The sequence below is a fragment of the Pyrus communis genome, chromosome 4 (genome assembly GCF_963583255.1).
Source record: "Pyrus communis chromosome 4, drPyrComm1.1, whole genome shotgun sequence".
NCBI lineage: Eukaryota > Viridiplantae > Streptophyta > Magnoliopsida > Rosales > Rosaceae > Pyrus > Pyrus communis.
Window position 1 is genome coordinate 8826455 of NC_084806.1, and position 19892 is coordinate 8846346.

General features: G+C 36.3%; 3 protein-coding genes across 4 annotated transcripts; 1 reads left to right on the plus strand and 2 right to left on the minus strand.

The window, feature by feature from the left end:
- The first annotated feature begins 2229 nt into the window (after positions 1–2229).
- Positions 2230–7251, plus strand: LOC137731176 (probable boron transporter 2). Its single transcript, XM_068470282.1, has 13 exons — positions 2230–2468; positions 3065–3288; positions 3403–3485; positions 3682–3874; positions 4027–4165; positions 4336–4501; positions 4586–4752; positions 4845–5018; positions 5152–5247; positions 5530–5667; positions 5759–6078; positions 6176–6443; positions 6744–7251. The coding sequence occupies exons 2-13, from the start codon at positions 3185–3187 to the stop codon at positions 7029–7031; spliced, it is 2136 nt and encodes a 711-aa protein (XP_068326383.1). The 5' UTR covers positions 2230–2468; positions 3065–3184; the 3' UTR covers positions 7032–7251.
- Positions 7252–8110: 859 nt separating this feature from the next.
- Positions 8111–10038, minus strand: LOC137731765 (uncharacterized). 2 transcript variants are annotated; one of them, XM_068470973.1, is made up of 5 exons: positions 9898–10038; positions 9666–9732; positions 9514–9558; positions 8563–8660; positions 8111–8337 (listed from the first exon to the last, which is right to left on the minus strand). In XM_068470973.1, exons 2-5 carry the CDS (start codon positions 9717–9719, stop codon positions 8259–8261), a joined length of 276 nt encoding a protein of 91 aa, XP_068327074.1. In that variant the 5' UTR covers positions 9720–9732; positions 9898–10038; the 3' UTR covers positions 8111–8258. The 2 variants fall into 2 exon arrangements, with proteins under 2 accessions (XP_068327074.1, XP_068327073.1); XM_068470972.1 differs by having other exon boundaries at positions 9666–9761; positions 9898–10036.
- A 682-nt stretch (positions 10039–10720) lies between these two features.
- LOC137731175 (polygalacturonase At1g48100-like) lies at positions 10721–16437 on the minus strand. The gene is made up of 7 exons (XM_068470281.1): positions 16334–16437; positions 13487–13932; positions 12711–12878; positions 12562–12606; positions 12244–12451; positions 11977–12058; positions 10721–11623 (listed from the first exon to the last, which is right to left on the minus strand). The coding sequence occupies exons 2-7, from the start codon at positions 13922–13924 to the stop codon at positions 11122–11124; spliced, it is 1443 nt and encodes a 480-aa protein (XP_068326382.1). The 5' UTR covers positions 13925–13932; positions 16334–16437; the 3' UTR covers positions 10721–11121.
- Positions 16438–19892: the final 3455 nt, after the last annotated feature.

Here is a 19892-nt window from a genome sequence, read left to right on the forward strand (position 1 = left end):
ATTATTATTTCTCTTAAAGTTGATGAGCCACTCCTCATGGAACATGTGGATAGGATATTCCGATTGGAAAATGCCTTCTTTCAATCAACACCTTGATCTTCAAAGTCGCAAATGATGGGCAATGATAGTAATGGAGGGAAAACAAACAGAATTCAGAGTATATAGGGGGTCCCATCACGATGACTTAAATAAAAAATTCATGTATAAATGGAAATCCCTAGTTTTTGTAAGTGGGATGTAAACTTGTGAAGTTATTTTCTAGCCAACTGGTTTTTTGTCAGATGGTGTTTTTCCTTTCTAGTTACAAAAAGTATTGCAAGACACATGTAGTTTAGTTAGTTAAGAGTATATCTCTATGCACTCAAAGTCATGCGATGATTTTTTCGATGCATAAGAATAAAGGAAAATTAATGAAAATGATTTAAAAACTTTGAGTTTTAACGTTAAGGATAAAATAAAGGGTAAAGTAAATAGTATTAGGTTTGACTTTTTAGTATAAAAATATAATTTTTTGTTAAAGTGAACAGTACCGTAGATTTTTCGTTAAAATTCTCTAAAAATAAATTGAAAAAACCTCAAGATCAACTGAGCTTAAACAAAAATGTTTCAGGCGTTAATGCGAATGCAATAAAGTCAAAGAGGAAACAAAATGCACATCTCCAGCTTCATGGTCAATTTCTACCATAAGAATGATTACGATTGACATCCATTGACTCAAACAAGCAACTTTACTCAGCATAAACAAACAAAAAACCCTAATAATGCTACTCTTGTAATATTTCTCTCTCATTTTATGTACATTTGTCATGGAATTTAGAAATATCAGAATGAGAATCCTTTTCGGATCTTTTTTGTGAGGATTTAGGGAATTTTTTAATCATGTCTGTTTATCGTAAATTATGCGATCAGTTTTTTTTAAGTACTATTTGTGTTCAATTTTAAAATAATTTATGACCGTACGATATACGATGAATGGACAAAATAAAAAAATTCCTTTGATCCTCACAAAGAAAGCACTGAGAAGATCCTCATTCGAAATATTATATTCCCGATGAAAATATGTTCGAAATCGAATTCACTAGGAGGACAAGAGGGAGTAGGATTCTCTCTCCTCCTATTCTTATCCTCTTCCCTCCCTTCCTCTCACACATTACTTTTTGTCTTATTGTCTCTATAAAAAAAAATCAATATAAGATGTTGACGTAGCTTAACCGTGACCGTTCAAATAGGAAGGAAAAGAATCTTCCTCTGAACAAGAGGGATTGTCGACCCCACTCTCTCAATACTCAACAAATTGATTAATGATTGATTTGGCCACTTACTTGGCTAATGGAAAGCAAACAATTTTTATTTTTATTTTTAGTACATATATATTTTTACATTAAGAAAATTGGAAGTTTGGTTAAGCTACACAAAGAACAATTTAATTTAAGATCGAATTCACTATCCACGATATTTGAACTTAAAACTTTTTCCTTTCATGTGAAAAGAAATACCACCAGACCATAATACTAAATGGCGAAAACAAACAAGTTTTAGTTGAGCAGTTTCGCCTTTCTTTAAAAATAAAATTTGAGAGCTTCTTCATCTTTGCTCTCATAAATAAAATTTTCTGGATCCAATTATTCAAAGTAATTATTTAATGATACCAAAAAACTGGCTCTTTGTTTTTTAATTGGCGTTTCCGACATCCCATAAGAATATAAGGTAGCGATGTTTCGGGGGCAATAATACAGCACAAAAAACATAAATATTCTGACATAAGTATACATACTAATCTTTGACCAAAACAAAGAAAAGTATATATACTGTACATACTAATTTTTTTTCCTGTTACATGTAAAATCAGTTGAACTAATTTATATGTTCCCCCATCATTAATTATTTAGATTATTTCGAGAAAAATCCTTATTAAATAAAGTAAAATGACAAAAATATTATTAACTTTTGTCAAATTATTTTGACATATTATTTATTAAATTAAGGATATTTTGGTCATTTTAATTGTTATTTAACAGAGATTTCTCACCGGATAACCAAAATGATTAACAATAGATAAACTTGGGGACCCTTGTATTGATTTTAAATCTCAATGATCACTATTGATTTTAAATCTCAGGCACTAAATAAAAAGTTATGCTACTTTCAATAACCATTTTGACTGAATACCTAAAATATATAACAACTATTATACTATACTGTATACACAACACAGAGAATATGCTTGTACATGCCAGCTTGTCTTGGACTGGACTGTCTCTCTCTCTCACTGGCCAGCAGCCAGCTTGTCTTGGACTGTGTCTCTCTCTCTTCCTCTCAGTCACGGACACTCAGGAATTCACACTTGAAAATCAGTTTCCTTTTTTTGGGTCGAAAAAACCAGCTTCCTTTAAAAGCGAGAAAAATCAAAGCAGCTACCTTTTCTCTCTTTTCTCATCACCAGCACTTGTTGTGTCTGATTGGAGTAGGTATTTCATGCTGCATCTACTTTGAATCTTTGTTCTTCATTTTTTCTACGTATTTATTTACATTCTCAGCTTTTACAATGCAAGCATTAGATTTGTTGTTTTTTTTTTTTTTTTTTTTTTGGGTTTGTGCGAAGATTTCTTGGCAGTTCGGCTGTGATAGTGATGTTTTCTTCCTTTGTTTTTGACCCACATTTACTATCAGCATCAAACCTACAATTTTGGCTTCTCAGAACTTTCCAAGCTTATATATTTGGAGCTTTGCTTTCAACCCTTTGTGTGTGTTTCTTTGTTTGAAATGTAAAACAAACCAAAAGGGTTGTCTTTGATTGGATTTAATAGTCCAATGCCACTCTCTTTCTGAAAATTTCTCTGCATTTTTCATCTGGGTTTCAAGGTTAGCATGCTTATAACCTCTTGCCCAATCATTTTTAGACTAGATGTTGTAATGGGGTTGTGATTTTTGACTTCTGGGTTGTGCTTAAACAGCAAGAATCAAGATTTCCCAATTTCTGGGTCAGCTTGTATCTGTTGAGATTCGATTCGATTTAGTCCATTTACTGCTGTGCCACATTGATATCTTTGCTTGTTTAATGTAGATTTGGGTTGTCAGTTCTTCCAAGGCCCACCTCACCTTGGTAATGGCCTGACTGTTGTAGGTCTTGGTTCCTTGACTACAACTTTGAGATTTAGTTATCATTGTTCAAGAAAGTGAGACCATGGAAGAGACATTTGTACCGTTTCGCGGAATTAAGAATGATCTTCGAGGGAGAATGATGTGTTACAAGCAAGATTGGACTGGTGGTTTCAAGGCAGGCTTCAGGTATATCCTTCTCTTGCTATCATAAACATGATTCCACATCATATTTAACTGTAAGTATTGCCAAAGTTTGATTGGAATGTTATTCTGGCTTGGTAACTTGGTTAACTGTCTCAGGATTTTGGCGCCCACCACTTATATCTTTTTTGCATCCGCTATTCCGGTTATTTCATTTGGAGAACAATTGGAAAGAGACACAGGTAATATTATATACTGGATACCTCCGTATTGTTTGTTGTTGATGCTTTCCATTAAGTGCCTTATGGTTTTCAGTCTGAGTGGAAAATGTTCCTAATATCGACCAGTTGATAAGAAACATCTAAATTTTTTAACATTCTACGCATTATGCATTAGTGTTTGAAATCTATGTTTTGGCATCATTTCTGGTGTTCACAGGTGGGGTTCTCACAGCAGTTCAAACATTAGCATCTACGGCTTTGTGTGGAATTATACACTCGATTCTTGGAGGACAGCCTTTGCTGATTCTCGGAGTTGCAGAGCCAACTGTGATTATGTACACGTTTATGTTCAATTTTGCCAAAAATAGACCGGAGCTGGGATCAAAGCTCTTTTTAGCATGGAGTGGATGGTATTTTCTTCGTGCTAACAAATGGATTGATATTGTGATTTCTGCTGTTATCATTAATCTCTATCTTGCAATTATCCCTTTTGGGTTATTTTATTGTCTAACTCTTGTTTGACTCTGGATCCGCCTTTATGACCATTTATACCGATATGCAGGGTGTGCGTCTGGACTGCAGCTTTGCTGTTTCTGCTGGCTATACTAGGGGCTTGCTCCATCATAAACAGATTCACTCGTCTTGCAGGAGAGTTATTTGGCCTTCTCATTGCAATGCTGTTCATGCAGGAAGCTATAAAAGTAGGAACATTCATCTCTTTCTATCCCTGCATTCTATTTGCCTATAGAAAAATTACTTCTTATGTCACCTGGAGTACTTTCAGTAGTTTCTAAGGTTCGTAGATGGCACTGGTGGATTAATCCCAACTTTTTTCTAGCTAATAGCTATAGTTCTGAATTGTATTTACTAGGGACTTGTTCATGAGTTCCACATACCTGAAAGAGAAAACCCAAATTCAGTTCAATTTCAACCTTCATGGAGATTTGCAAATGGGATGTTTGCTTTGGTTCTATCATTTGGCCTTCTACTTACTTCATTAAGAAGCAGAAAAGCAAGGTCTTGGCGTTATGGATCTGGCAAGTGACATACAGACATGTATAGTTTCCTATTTATTAGTTTGCTACAGGAGACTGATCCCATTAGCTGTTTCCCTCTCACAGGATGGCTGCGAGGTTTCATAGCAGATTATGGCGTGCCATTGATGGTATTGATCTGGTCTGCTGTTTCCTATATACCTGCTGGAAATGTCCCAAAAGGAATTCCAAGGCGCCTCTTCAGTCCAAATCCATGGTCACCTGGGGCATACGAAAATTGGACTGTCATCGAGGCACTGCCACATCCTAAATTTTATTTTCTGCCTTCTTTATGGTTTTCCGCTTGCCACGTGAGGGTATTAATGGTTTTTTTATAAAATTACAGGACATGCGAAATGTGCCAGTGTATTATATAATTGGAGCTTTCATTCCGGCAACAATGATTGCAGTGTTGTACTATTTTGACCACAGTGTGGCTTCCCAACTTGCTCAGCAGAAAGAATTCAATTTGAGAAAACCACCTTCTTTCCATTACGATCTACTTCTCTTAGGGTTCATGGTATGCAAATCCCCCTCACAGTGCCATTCACTTTTTCTGTAATCCCCCTTCTAGAAGTTTAGTGGTTGCAAAAAGAAAGAGTGCAACTGGCATCATTTTGTTTTGAGATTAATATGTCTTTGCTACATGACAGGTCATAATATGTGGTCTCTTAGGCATTCCTCCATCCAATGGTGTCATACCACAATCTCCAATGCATACAAAAAGTTTGGCCACACTGAAGCACCAGGTAGGTATATGGTTTTACCATCAATGAAGCCTTCCACTGCTTTCAATTTCAAAGCTTTCCTAGAAGTTACGTTACTTGAGCGGTTCAACTTCACAGTTCTCTGTGCTGTAAAGAGGTTTTGAGTTTTATACCAACTCAATGTCCCTTAAGAACCCAATGGGGCAGAGAAAACATTAGAATATGTTCGGAACATGGAGATGCACATATTGACACTCACCCACATGTGCACTCTTTTCATGTGGTTTACATGTTATCTTTACAACTAGATTGCTTCTCCTGCAGTTGCTTCGCAATCGACTTGTAGCGACAGCAAGGAGATGTATGAGAAACAATGCCAGCTTGGAACAAGTATATGGAACCATGCAAGAATCATATCAACAGATGCAAACCCCACTAGTATACCAGGAACCTTCAGCTCGGGTATGATGACTTGATATGCTGTTCCCCTTTTCCTTCTTTTGTTCACTCGTATGACATAGACAATGCTAACTGTTGTTCAAAAACAAGGCAGGGATTAAATGACTTGAAAGATTCAACTGTTCAAATGGCTTCAAGCATGGGTCACATAGATGCCCCAGTTGATGAGACTGTGTTTGATGTTGAGAAGGAGATCGATGATTTATTGCCTGTTGAGGTGAAAGAGCAGCGGCTCAGCAACTTGCTTCAAGCTACATTTGTAGGAGGATGTGTTGCGGCCATGCCTTTTCTTAAAATGATCCCAACATCGGTACTCTGGGGTTATTTTGCCTTTATGGCTGTTGAGAACTTACCGGGTAACCAATGTTGGGAGAGGATTCTATTGCTCTTCACAGCCCCGACTCGAAGATACAAGTAATTCTCTTGATCCTTTTGTATTGTTGCACCTTCAATTTGTCTTATCTCGATTCCCCAAAAAATTTAATTGAACTACATTCATTTTTGTGTTCAGAGTACTTGAGGAATACCATGCCACTTTTGTCGAAACAGTACCATTCAAGACAATTGCAGCGTTCACCATTTTCCAAACTACTTACTTGCTTGTTTGCTTCGGAATTACATGGATTCCTATTGCTGGGGTTCTTTTCCCATTAATGATCATGCTTCTGGTTCCTGTTAGACAATACATTTTGCCCAAGTTCTTCAAAGGTGCACACCTTCAAGATTTAGATGCTGCAGAGTATGAAGAGGCACCTGCTTTACCATGCAACCACGCAACTGTAAGTTTCCATTCGGATACTCTTTTGTTTCGTCTCACTGTTTCCTGATAAACATATCTGCAATCTGTTCAAGTGTTACCTCACCGGAAATACATAAATGGATATTAAATAGAAGCCTTTCGGCAATGTTTTTAAACAATTCCTAGCCTGCTTGTTCTGTATGATAAATCTCAAGGCATCGTGCTCTCTTTTAGAAAAAGAAAAGAACCGTACTATAATTTTGTGCACTACTTTGATATACACACATTAAAAGGTAACTGTGGCTGCTCAGTTTAACTTATAAATCCTGTTTCATATCAGGAGCGGGAGATGAGTAGGACAGCTTCATTTCCAGATGATGGCGAGATTTTAGATGGGATGGTTACTAGAAGCCGGGGCGAGATCAGGCATGTGTGCAGTCCTAAAGTGACAAGCTCACCTACAACATCATCCAAGGAATTGAAAAGCACACTGAGCTTCTCGGACAAGGTAATCAGTCCTCGTCTAAGCGAGCTGAGAGGCGACCAAAGTCCTCGGAGTGGCGGAAAAGGACCATTTAGTCCAAGGAGTGGAGAACCGAAATCATCTAACTTAGGGAAGAGTGGTTGAAGCTTGGAACTCAGATATAAATAGACAAGTATTTGCCTGCAAAGTATAGTCAAATTACTAAAAGAAGAGTAAACCTGCATTTTCCCCTGCTTTTACTCAACTCAGTTTCTAATTGTGGGCTTATTGTTGTTGTAAAGTGTTCCGAGTCTGATGGGAGAAGATTGTAAGTTGTAACAAACTCCATTAATAACAGTATTAAATTAAATATGAAGAATTATTACACTTAATCCTTTTTAAGCCAAATGAAGAAACTTTACGTGCATCGACATCCATTTTTTCTTTCAAAATACAAATTATTTTGTTCGATAAGCTTTGTCAAGTGTCGACAGACGACAAAATGCGACATCTTCATCGTTCCATGGAAAATGATGACACCGGTGTCTGGAACCGATATTCGCGCTCTGTGCATACGGAGAGCGCGATTCATATTACCATTTAGGCATTTGGAGAGGCAAAGTAAGGTGGATGTGTCCCTGCTCTTTAATTGCATGGAAATCAAGTTGTGTTTTGTACTTTTCACAGCAATCGACTTGGGACCTCAGCGGGAAACATTTTCTACATGACTTCACGAGGAGTGTAGGTCCCTTGGACGCTACTCATTCCTTTTGCCTGACTGATGAGAAGAAATCACACGTAACACCAACCCCAAAGTGGCAATATCCGAACCAATTCAATTACGTAATATTAAGTTAAACGCATTAGCACGCATGATATGCTTCAGATACCGTCACTTTGGCATCCCGATCCCGATTGTATGTAAGTTTCCCTCTTGATTGTACGCTCTGCAGGTTTAGCTGCTGGTTCTAATGAACTCCCTTTGGATTAGGTAGATGCAGAAGTTCCTATTCTATTAGCTTGTATTCTTTGTGAGAACCACAATGGTAAAAGCGAAAGTTCTACCACGGGATTTTTGACGGTTAGATCTTGGTCATTCGATCCTGCTAACGGCTAAACAGCCCAAGAGTATAGGATATTCTGGAGAATACTAGAAGACATGTTTCAGACTTTTCGTTACAGCATCTAGCGTTTACTGAGGAATGGAAACAAAATAATGAAGAAAGAAAATCCACATCACAAAATCCAAAGAAACGAAACATTCAGTATTCATAAATAGGCGATAAAGCATTAAAGCTTACAATGTTATCACTTATTTTACTGTGAAAACTTTATCCCACACAAGAAACTGGAATCTCAGAAAGAAAATTTAAAACCTTGACATCAAAAGACCTAGCTCTTGCTGCTGAACTTACGACCGGACATCTTCTCAGACTCAAACAGTATATGGTTTATGAGTCCCCTCGCCGCGCTGGAAATAGAGGAAGACAAATCAGATGCCATCAACGAAGTTGAGTAAGAAATGCATGCATTTTGAGAACATATTTTTGAGAATAGATTTCGATAATAAAATGGAGAACTGATCATCTGATTTGGTTTCAAATTGGCCCGGACATATTAAGAAACCGATTAAAGTATAAATGAATGCTGACAGTTCTATAATATAAAAAGGCAAACACAAATGCTAGATGCTTACTTATCCTTCAATGTTTGAATCTTCTCTGGATCTGTCTCATGCTTATGCTTTTTGAATTCCCGCCGCACCATATCAACGACAAGTTCTGTATTATGTTGCTGCATCATTAACGAAACAACATCCCCAAATGTGTTAATGTATTTTTCATGCACTAGAGACTTACTCCTTGCAAATTGTATGATCAAATTTGCAAAAATCAATCAAGATATACTTTCATACAAGTTTGAAGGATCTGCGAAATTGCTTCTTAAAGACTGGAGACTCATTCACAAGTTCATAACGATATGATAGGCACGATGTCATACAGTTATAGGAGAAAAATCTTAGCGTGATGGTGACACCGGTACATGTGAGTTGTTACTAATCCACAATGTTATAACATGGTTGACGACGTGATTGATATTTCATGGACCTAAAGTATTATATTAATAAATAAATACACGGGTTACAACATTAGTAGACTGATAATATCACCTAGCAGTGTGACGGTCACAACAAATTGGCAAATATAAGGGCTGGTTTGGTATTGATGTGCTTTGAAAAAAAGCTGCTTCTGCTGTGCTGTGAGAATAAGCAGCTGTGAAATAAAGCAGCAGAGTGTTTGGTAAACTTTTTTGTAAAAGTGCTTTTGAAAAAAAAAAGCATCATTAGAGTGTTTGGTAAACTTTTATGTAAAACAGATGTGAAAAAAAGCCGGTTTTTCAAAGCTAGGTTTTGCAGCTTCTTGTTTTTGGCTTTTTTTCATCCAAAACTGTGAAAAAAAGCTGAAACTGAGTGTTTACCAAACACAAAAACAGCTCCCAGCTTTTTTTGATAGCAGCTTTTTTCAGAATCACCTCAGTACCAAACCAGGTCTAAGTCGAATTGATATTCTTAACTTACGTTCAATCTCATTGATAAATAACAACAAAAAACACAAATTTCATCAAGAAAAAAACTGAATTTGCATACCCGATGACCAACATATTTAGCTCTCCGAAGACACTCGCGGTAGAGCTACAAAAACAACAGAAACAATCGTTTTGTCGAAAAAATGGTGAGAAAAAAATGATTAATTTTTGGATGCAAATACTAAAGGAAGTGAAGACATTTCCGATACTAACTCTGATCACGTTGTTGGCAAGTTCAGGAGGCAATGCGGTTTGCAGGGACGGCATGTTCTCAAATTTCCTGTACCAAAATCCGAATCGCAATCAAATCTGCACAGTCGAATACGAGAAGCATTAAGCAATTCGTCGAACACCTTGCGGGCAAGTTCCAAGTATGCCAGTATCAAAGGGAGAAGAAAAATTAGAGTCGGTGGAAGCGGAAGGGACGGAGTCGGAGTGGTTTTACCTGCGAGGCTGCGACTGTGTGAGTGAGTCGGCGATTCGGTACCCAGCGGCAAAACTCGGTTCGACTGCGGAAATGTTTTGACTCGTTGCGTCGTCGACTCGTGCTAATACCCGTTACTCCAACACATACGGCATGTCGTATAGGCAGGCATTTTTCAACTTCTTTCCTTCTCCTCTTTTTATTTGGAAAATTATGCACACATTTTTCTCCTTCAACATATTTTTATTTATTTATAATTTTGAAATAAAAAAAAAATTCATTTACTTTCACTTCCATCACAATATTGTCTTGGACCTCGTGGACATAAGAAATCAATCTTTATGGTTCAATATATTTTTCAATATGCAAGGAATTCGTCACTTAATTAATCAAGAATATTCACATTTTCCACTGAGGCTCTTTTTATTTATATATAAAAAAAATTATATACCTTTATATGAGAAAGGAGAAATCCAAATGAGTTTGAATCAGTATGTCCCCCACCCTCGAACTTAATCAAGACTTTTTAATTTAACAATTTATTTCGAGAAGTGTTCTAAGAGTTGAGTAAGGTTAACAAATTAAGGTGTTAATCTAACAACATAAGTCTAATACGAGAATATTTTTCTTCAGTGCCTCACCTATCCGTCTATGTGTCGCTGGAGCTTAAACTAAGGGTGAGTTTGATGCTTGTAGAACATGGTTTCATCGACAATGGGTTTGATTAAACGTACACCCATACACATTACTCAAAAGAGAGAACATGGGGGTATAAACTTCAATATGCAACAAAAATACATTATCAAGACAAAAATACCACTATATGTAATGTAAGCATACAATCTCATTACTATATCGTAGGGCCAAAATACAAGACCCAATTGTAAATAATTCATCATCACATCACACAATAAGGGGGGAAACCCCAAATAAGGATGGACCCATAAAAGCTCTTGGGCTCTATACAGTAGACGGTATCTCTATGTAAATCCTAAGTAGCCCAAACCCAAATTACATTCTACCCTAGCAAATATGAGAAATTCTATTGAGAGGCTGATCACGTGATCATGCGACAACTCACATACAAATAAGTTATAACACCATTTTTTTTTTTCTTTTGAAAAAGGAGAATAATTGGTGGCAAGCCACGATTATCCACTCTTTTTAGGTCGGAGAGGCTATGGGAAATTCTCACCTGATTATCTCTGAGATCGTGTATGCAGACAGTTGGACAGAAGACTCCTTCTAACAAGTATACTTGGACACCTCATCCAAAGCCTGAGGCTCCCCCTCTCGCAAGCAATCAATAGGGGGAATAGTTGCAGTCTCCTGGGTCCCATAAGCATTCCAACAAAAGGGCTCATCCATGAGCTCTCCTTCGTATGGGTAAAGCTCAACTTCTGAGAGGATAATATTTCTGCATGCCACGGTGTCACTGCACGCAAAGTGAATGGGAGGCCTCCTCACATCGTACGTGCCTTTTATGTTTCTGTAGGTCAAGTCTGTGACTAGTACTGCTGAGGTTTCGTTTCGGCATGCTTTTGATAGGCAGTAGTACTGGTCTACTAGCAGGCAGTTGAGCACATTCTCCATCTGGATGTTCTCGAAGAGGATGCCGGAGACGCTGCCCGTCCCGCCTTGCCATGTCTTGATTCGGACACCGTTGTCGGATTCACGTATGACGGAGTTGCGGACTGTGATGTTGGAGACGCATGCCTGGGAGTTGTGCACGCCAAGGCTCCCAATGCTGCAGGAAATATTAGAATATTTAATTAGGTGCGGTTGAAATTTTTCAATGCTATTATATATACAAGTGACAAGTAATGTTAGAATGATCACATAATGTGCTACAAATTATGATAGTATTTGAGATTCGTTAAAAAATTGTTTGATGAAATGACTCATAAAGTTTTTCTTTGTACATAGAATTTTTTGTTATTCCCTGTCCTGTTACGGCAAATCGAATTTGTCAGTAATGCGGTCTCTCTAGCATTAATTAGTGAACCTATTGTTTTCTTGATTGGACTTAAACGGATGACAATTGGTAGGTAGCAGCCAAGTGGGAGAGATTTAATTGAGAGAGAATACTTGTGCACGTACCTAATCCCGTGACTTGGCCCACAAGTGACACCCATTATATCAACATTTGCACACCCAGTTCCTATCGAAATGCAGTCATCACCTGTTTAATCATGGTAAAAATTATTAACACATAACACAAGTCAATAGTAATTTCAATACTCATTTTTCATCTTCTGAACTACTTTTGCAAGTGCGGAAAAATTATAAAATGTCAATACAAAATGCAAACGAATAAAAATGAAGTGTGAAGATCGCTACCCAGAATTATCAAGCACAATTTCTTACCGTTGCTAATCATTGAGTTGTGTATGGCAACAGATTTTGTGTTCTCTATGTGGATCCCATCTGTGTTGGGGCTAAGCTTTGGTGAAGAAATGGTTATTTTCTGAATCAGTACTCCTTGACAGCCATCGAATTTCATGTGGAATTGGGGACTGTTCTGGATTCTTAAGCCTCTCACCACCAAATTAGAGCTCATGAAAAATCTGATCATCTGAAGAAGAAAGAAGAACGTAAGAAAATTAATAAAGTTACTGTGACAGGAGTTTTTACTGCAGTCAATTCTTAAGTATGGTTGTGGCCCTCCTGGGTTTATTTACTTACAGCAGGGCTGTCACATGGTCCTCGCAGTGTTGATCCATTGGGACCCTGAGGCAATTAACATAACTGTTAAACATTGGAAATTTAATATTTTTTTTTCAAAAATAAAAAATAAACGAATAGGTGGAGATATGTAGATGAAAGCTAATTACCCTGTGAGGTTTGCAAGGGAGGGCCCACCACTTTTGGCCATTACCTTCAATGGTTCCAGTACCAGTGAAAGTCATCCGGTCAAGTTTGTAAAACACAAGCCACTGTTTTTGGCTGTCTTTTTTAGGCCACGTCTCTGGCCCGTCCGGCGGCATCAAAACCCCATCTACCTGTTTCATATTTCAACCTCAATTACAAATTTTACAAATTTAATGAACTAAATTTCATTGCAACATATATTTTTGTTAGTAATGTTTTTTTTTTTTCTTTTCAAATTCAATTGTCGATGAGGGAAACTTATTTACTAGGGATACGCATTTTCTTTTATAAAAGCAATGTGGGAAGTGGACAATCGAACTCATAACCTCAGGTGTAGAAGAATAACTTACTAACACTTGAAACGTCACTATTTATGATGATCCAAGTCAATAATGCATTATTATGTAAAGTTGATGAGTGGTGTTATCCACATACACCTTTTTATCTTCTACACACTTCTGTCAATTTCCGACCTTCCGAATTAAATGAATTAAAGATGATCAAATGATAGGATTAACAGAGAGTGTACGGAATGTAAAAAGAGGGGCGCAAATAGCACCACTCAAACTGTTTACATGACAGCCCGTGAGTGAATTGACATATTGTCATAGTGACACTCTAGATATCTAGATAAGTTTTTCTCCATGTGCAGAGTTACTAACCACTTAAGGTACAAGCCGCAACTAGAGATAAACAATAGAACAAGGAATTTCTGAAAAATTAACATAAAAATTCTTACTTGGAATACTAGTCCTGGCTGGCATGGACCTGAAAAAATTGTTGAGGTGATTTTGAAGCGGTAATCTGAAGGAGCGAAAACAACACCTGATTTAACAGCACAGGCTTCTTTCCAAGCCTGTCTAAATGCAGCAGTGTCATCAGCAGAGCCATCTCCAACTGCCCCATAATCCATGACATTGAACACACAGTCTGAAGAATTACTAAAGTTGTTTCCGGGGTCGGTTGGGTAAGGGTCTGAGGGAACATCTCGAGAAGGGGTAGGAGGAGCAATGCTCGGAGTTGAAGGAGCAACTGGATTTTCTGCAGGGGTTGTAGGAGGGGATGAGTTTTTGCTCCCCTTGTGGTGATGATATCTTCCTTCCACATTGCTTGCACACCGGAGGGTCAATAGAGCCATAGTGATCCATAAGAGTCTAAACCAGTGAAAGAGCTCCATGTCTTCCTCTGAGAGAGAGTTACCAAAATGCACTTAGAGAGAGAGAGGGGAGAGAGAGAGGAGAGAGAGGGGCCTGAAGTTATAAAGTGGTCTGGCAAGAGGACCAGTAGAAACATAGACTCTAATTTATACTCAAAGTTATGAGCTCACAAACTTCCCACAACAGTGCTAAATTCATGCATATACTAAAACCCTATACGTGTCAACTTTAGGTTGAATGAAAAAAATTATATAAAATGAAATAAGAATAGATGTATGATTTGTCTCTGGGAAAATCGTTGGAAGCTTTTATGTGGCTTTTGGAGCTTGGTCTTCTGTTGCAAATATTTCAATCTTGTGGACTGTTACTTCTTTTGTTCTGTTGTAGATTTCTTCTTTCTGCAGGTGACCTCTTGCCTTTTTCTACATATTTGGTTTGTTTTGCTTCTTTGCCATGTGGTCCTGCTAGAATTCTAGTTCATCCACCATTTTTAATTTTCTTGTACTTGATTGTTTTCGTACACATACATACACGACGCGTACTACTGTGTTAACGATTTTAACGCTCGTCTTTTAGCCCCTTTATATATTTTGCCTGTAAATGTTGACGGAAGAAAAAGATGAGTGTCAAATTCGTTACCGACATGAAACATTGGGATTGATTGAGAATTTAATTAGCAGTTAAGTGCTTGTGAATTGCTCTGAGGCCCGAGTGTCCTAAAACAGTGTGCTGCGTGCATGCAGCAACCAGATGTGTTTTTTAAGATCTCTCTACAATTTAGCTCTCCTGCTTAAATATATTTTGTCCGTTAATTTTTTTTAATTTATTAATTTAATAGTAAAAAATAAATAAAAGTGTGCATATGAAAAAAATGAGTGTTTGAAAATTATGTGTCTATGAGCTCGTTTGGAAGTGCTTTTAAAATAGTTGAAAGCACTCATTGTGAAAATGTTTTTTGAACCAATCTTTAGTAAAAATGCAAGTGAGTATTGGAAAAACACTTTAAGTGTTTTTAAAACCCAAAAATATTTTTGTTAAAAGCACTTTCAGTCATTTTAAAATAGAATATGAATGTGGCTACATAGACCAGTCAAAATAGGAGGAGGATTCTCTACCCTCCTAATCTCTCTACCGTTCCATGTCCTCCTATTTGAACAATCACGGTTAAGTCACGTCAACATCTTATATTGATTTTTTTTATAGAAATAATAAGACAAAAAACAATGTATGAGAGGAGGGGATGGAAATAGGAAGGTAGAGAATCATCTTCCATCAAAATATTCGTTTTGACAAAGCATATTAATTCCAAGATTTATGTACGTGTGAATTGACATATCTCATGAAAGACATTAATACGGTGCGAGTTGTGTTAAATGGAGAATGGGGCCTTACAAAACTTAATAAGCTTGGGTTTTAGACGCCAATAAGTTGAAACTGTGTTTGTTAGGGCCAAATACATTAATTACTCATATGATAAATATATACCTTAAGCAGATATTGACAACTATAATCTTCTATGAATGCACCATTTTTATCTTCGTTTTTTTATATATAAACTACTTGTTTAAGGTTATTTTATTCCATCTGGAAATTCTATATATACTTATATAAATTAAAGGCAACATATATGTTTGTGGGAATAATTTACTTACAACCTGTTGTACTCGAAACATTTTTTAATGTGTTTAGAATACGGGGTGGTACATAATATGTTATTATACAAGTGGAGGGAAGTTTTTTCTCGTTGTACTCATTGTCATCTCTATCTTTCTCATAACATAACTAATTACATGAAGATGATATACACATAATATAGTGTATACAAGAAGTTGCATGAGAGCTTTTCTACGTACGCATATATGTACTTATATAGCAGCATACCATCATAAATACATCATAGCTAGTATACGTTACATTATTCATGTGACACCAATATATATTGCATGATAGCTAGAGAGATGAGAGAGAGTGGTTTCCGAGCTATGAGGTTGTGAAATGTAGGGACGATATGAAAGGATAAAATATATGCACATACAGCAGATGAGATGATTGGGATGTGGAATTTTGGTGTAAAAGCAACAACTCTCTCGTGACTCTTCACTGTTGTTTAGCTAGCTCTCTTTTTTGCTTGCGGCCATAGGATTATAGCTAGGAAGAAGCATATAGGAGGTCTGCGACAACATACCATTCACGGGTTGATTCAAATCCCTACCTACCCCTCTCTGGTCCATAAGCTCGCATCCCTCATGATCACTCATGCATGCACAAGCATCATTAGCTAGCTAATAAGCATGCTAATCAATTATTGTTGATGGGTAACATTCTTCTAGCAGATATAATTCAGCTAATCGATGATTCCGAGCAATAATATTGACTTAATATGTTCGAGCAAACAATCACTTTATTGTAAGACAAATAACGATATTCACCTGGTCACTCAAAAATGTTGAATGTTCGATGTAGCTGAGCTAGGTCTTCTACCACCAATGAGGTTATTTGTAACTTAACCTGGTGTTAATTAAGCTTGAAGTGCATGATATTTGCTATGCAAAATGCAAAGTGTGGAAGTGGCTTTTATAGGGTTAAGATTTTGTGCTGGAGAAAAATGTGCAATGGTTACATACGTGCACTACAAATGCACGTGTTTGTCTTAATCTTTCACGGGCGAGCTCAATAACCGAAACCCTAATCAAAAGCACGAGGCCTTGCATTGTGACAAAAGTAAGAGCCGCAGTTTTTCAAAGTGTTTGATTGGGGATGATTTGTGGTTTCCAGCTACGACACGTAGGATTGGCCATCACGTGAGCACAAGGAACATCCTACGTGTCACCCTCTCAATGGTTAGAAGCTTGTGGAACACAAACCAAACCATTCGATGGAAGTGTGAAAAGGGTTCCAACGGAGATTTCACATGCAGGCTTTAACATGTAAGTCGATTTTGCTGACAAAGTTCTACATGAAGGGAAGGAGCCAGAGCGTGGCACGTGGCGGCTGGGAATTCACGGGATGGTGTTTCTGTGTGTCACGGGTGAGGTGAACGGAAGGATTCAGCTAAGCTGCTTATGAACTTTTAGTTTGGTTGAAGTGATTAATTAGGATAAATGTCTGTTAAGTGGAGCCAAAGCATAAAACAGAAGTAGGGTTGTTTGCCTACCGCTTTGCAGAAAAGCAAAAACAGAAGTTGGGTGCCACTGATTATCTCAATCACCGATGGGTACCAAACTTGTTAATATTTTATGGGTCATCTAAACCCATTTTTAGGGTTTACCATGGAATGAATGATTGTCATATTTAAGGGTTGGTTTGGTATTTAAGATTAGATGGATCGGATTATTGACGTAGCTCAAGGAATAATGCGTGAAAAATACGTACATGTATCACTTGGAATTTTTTTAACAAAATACGATGAAAAATTTGGTCATTAATTATATAAAACTTTAATTTTAATTTAGTTTCATTTTCTCAACAATAGGTTAAATATACAAATGTAACATTAATTTCATGCGTATTATTAAAAAGTGAAAATATATGCATTAAACGTGAAAAGTATGCACATACTTGTGTGTATTTATATGTAATATGTGGTAGTAGGCTTGATTTGAAAAACAAAGTACATCTTATAGTATTTTAAACATATGTATTGGTATCTACTATGCAAATTTACTAACTGAGGTGTGAATATAGAGGCAAAAAAAAAAAAAATCATTTTGACATAATAGAATGGGTTAAACATGAAGAAATGTTAACCTTTTAATCATAACATTTCGTGAGGGACTACTATGCATGATAAGTTTTCTTTATGAGTAATAATTCATCTTTATCTTCAAGTTAAATATTGTTTTATTATTTTTTTCATTCAACATACATTGAAAATAATGAATTATTCAATCCAAACTAATTATAAGAATGAAATGAACCATAAAAGTTTACAAGAACCTTGAATCTATCTTATGGGAAATTTTTACCTTTCCAAACAATGTGGCAGCATGTTATTATCAATCTGGACTATGAATTCCCATGCATAACACTATTCGGGTCAATTTTTGTCATATTTATAATGATTCAAACTAATAATTCTTGTCATATTTATTGAGTGACCATATTTAGATTGGCAACCCTAATGATATTTAGACATGTGGTTTTATTTGAGATTATAAAATTTCAGTTTGGGATTGCAGTGTTTTTGAAAAAACTGTTTTTGTACTTTCAAATAATCAATTATAAAATAAACAGTTGAACATCTGATAAACTATATTTTTAAAAGTGTTATGAGTATGAAAAATAATGTAAAAGCATTTTAATGTAAAAATGTTGTGAAAACAACTTTTAAAAGAAACGTGTACATTTTATTGTTATTATTTAATTTTAAAGTGAAGCAATTTTTTTACTTAAACAAAAAAATATACCAAACAAGGTCTAAGTGTGTCAATTTTGTTTGCATGAATAACATTATTCTTAAATATTTTGGGTAAAAAAAAAAAAAACAATACCAAATAAGGCCTAAGCGTATCAATTTTGTTTGTATTAATAATATTTTTCTTAAATTAATAGTGTCAACATAACATAAGACATCATATATGATAGTTAAACATGGCTCAACAATATTAAACTTCCAAATAAGAATGACCACCACATCTCTCATAAATTACACACATGAGAACATACTTTCAATGTTTAAAAACTTCAATTTCAACTTACTACATTCCAAATTCATACTCTCTCTTTTTCCTTAATTAATATAATTTAAAGTGAAACATCGCTTATTATGTTAAAAATATACCACTGGAAAACTAGATAGATGTAGCTAACGTGCCAATCATTGTTCCAATAGTCTTTAAGCAAAAAATGGGATATGAAAGGAAACATGTGGCAGAATTGTGCGAAAGTTACCAATGCAGTCCACCAACTACTACACATTCAAAGAGTTCAACTTGGCTCCTCAAGGATAAGAAAGAATTCCTCCTCAAAACACTTCACGATCGTGGAATTTCGTTCTTATCATTAGAACCATAATATTATACATTACATATAATACCCTGAAAATTTAAAATATGTGGAGTAAATCGAGAATAAATAGATTTATGGTTATGAAAATTTGATTAGAGAAATTTTAGAATTTTGTTTCCAGGATTTATTATAATTTACGTCGGAAAATTTATAGATAAGTGGAAAAGACAAAAATGCCCCTAGTTGACTAAACATAATTTTACGAGGACGTATTTTATCCTTATATATTTTATTGTATTTCTTGACATATTTGGATAGAGGACGATTCCACAAGCGTGTAGGTGAAAACCGTTCGACAAACAGAGTTATAACAAATGAAATAGAAACAAACGAAAATAGGGGCAAAATAGTCATTTTGCCATGAATCTGGAAGGCTCCAGATTTGGTTGGAGGTTTGTTTTGGTGGAAATATGTCACATGAAGAGTTCTAGAAGAAGGGGAGGAGATGAGGAGCCAAAGGGGGAAAGGAAGAAAGGAGGAAAAAAGAAGAGGGAGGGTTGGGGAGAGTTCTGGAAGAAAGAGGGGAAGAAGAAAATAAATTGAAGGGGACTTCAACCCAAATTGGTTTGAACCTTGCAACCTTCTCTATTTTCTCTCTCACTCTACATTGCCATCTCTCTCTCTCTCACCATTATCTATCGCTCGAACTCACCATCTTCGACTTCCCCTGTTTGGTTTTCAGAGAAGATAGTAAAACAGTAGGAGCAAGAAGTTGTGAGTGGGTTAGATTTGGATACTAAACTGGTAAGGCTACAATTCTCCAATTCACATCCCTTTCATTTGTGTTTGTTAATCAGTTTGAATTTTATTGGGCATCTTGGTTATACTTTATACCCACATCATAAGTGTTTTAATTCCTTAATCCTTGTACCAATTTTGAATTGGAATTAGAATTTTTTTCTCAAGAAGATCCTTAGAGCAAGACCAACTGTCATGAATTATTGCTTGCCTTATTTCTAGCATAGTAATTATGACGAAGAA

What these genes read in the sequence shown, in the direction of transcription:
- LOC137731765 (XM_068470973.1), bottom strand. Translation starts at nt 9,719, where the DNA reads ATGCCGTCCCTGCAAACCGCATTGCCTCCTGAACTTGCCAACAACGTG. An exon ending in CTAAATATGTTGGTCATCGG is followed by an intron (nt 8,661 to 9,513) that starts GTATGCAAATTC and finishes TTAATGATGCAG; the next exon opens with CAACATAATACAGAACTTGT. An exon ending in ATTCAAACATTGAAGGATAA is followed by an intron (nt 8,338 to 8,562) that starts GTAAGCATCTAG and finishes CTCTATTTCCAG; the next exon opens with CGCGGCGAGGGGACTCATAA.
- LOC137731175 (XM_068470281.1), bottom strand. Translation starts at nt 13,924, where the DNA reads ATGGAGCTCTTTCACTGGTTTAGACTCTTATGGATCACTATGGCTCTA. An exon ending in GACCATGTGACAGCCCTGCT is followed by an intron (nt 12,452 to 12,561) that starts GTAAGTAAATAA and finishes TTTCTTCTTCAG; the next exon opens with ATGATCAGATTTTTCATGAG. An exon ending in GGGCCAAGTCACGGGATTAG is followed by an intron (nt 11,624 to 11,976) that starts GTACGTGCACAA and finishes TATTTCCTGCAG; the next exon opens with CATTGGGAGCCTTGGCGTGC.
- LOC137731176 (XM_068470282.1), top strand. Translation starts at nt 3,185, where the DNA reads ATGGAAGAGACATTTGTACCGTTTCGCGGAATTAAGAATGATCTTCGA. An exon ending in ACAATTGGAAAGAGACACAG is followed by an intron (nt 3,486 to 3,681) that starts GTAATATTATAT and finishes TGGTGTTCACAG; the next exon opens with GTGGGGTTCTCACAGCAGTT. An exon ending in GCCCCGACTCGAAGATACAA is followed by an intron (nt 6,079 to 6,175) that starts GTAATTCTCTTG and finishes TTTTGTGTTCAG; the next exon opens with AGTACTTGAGGAATACCATG.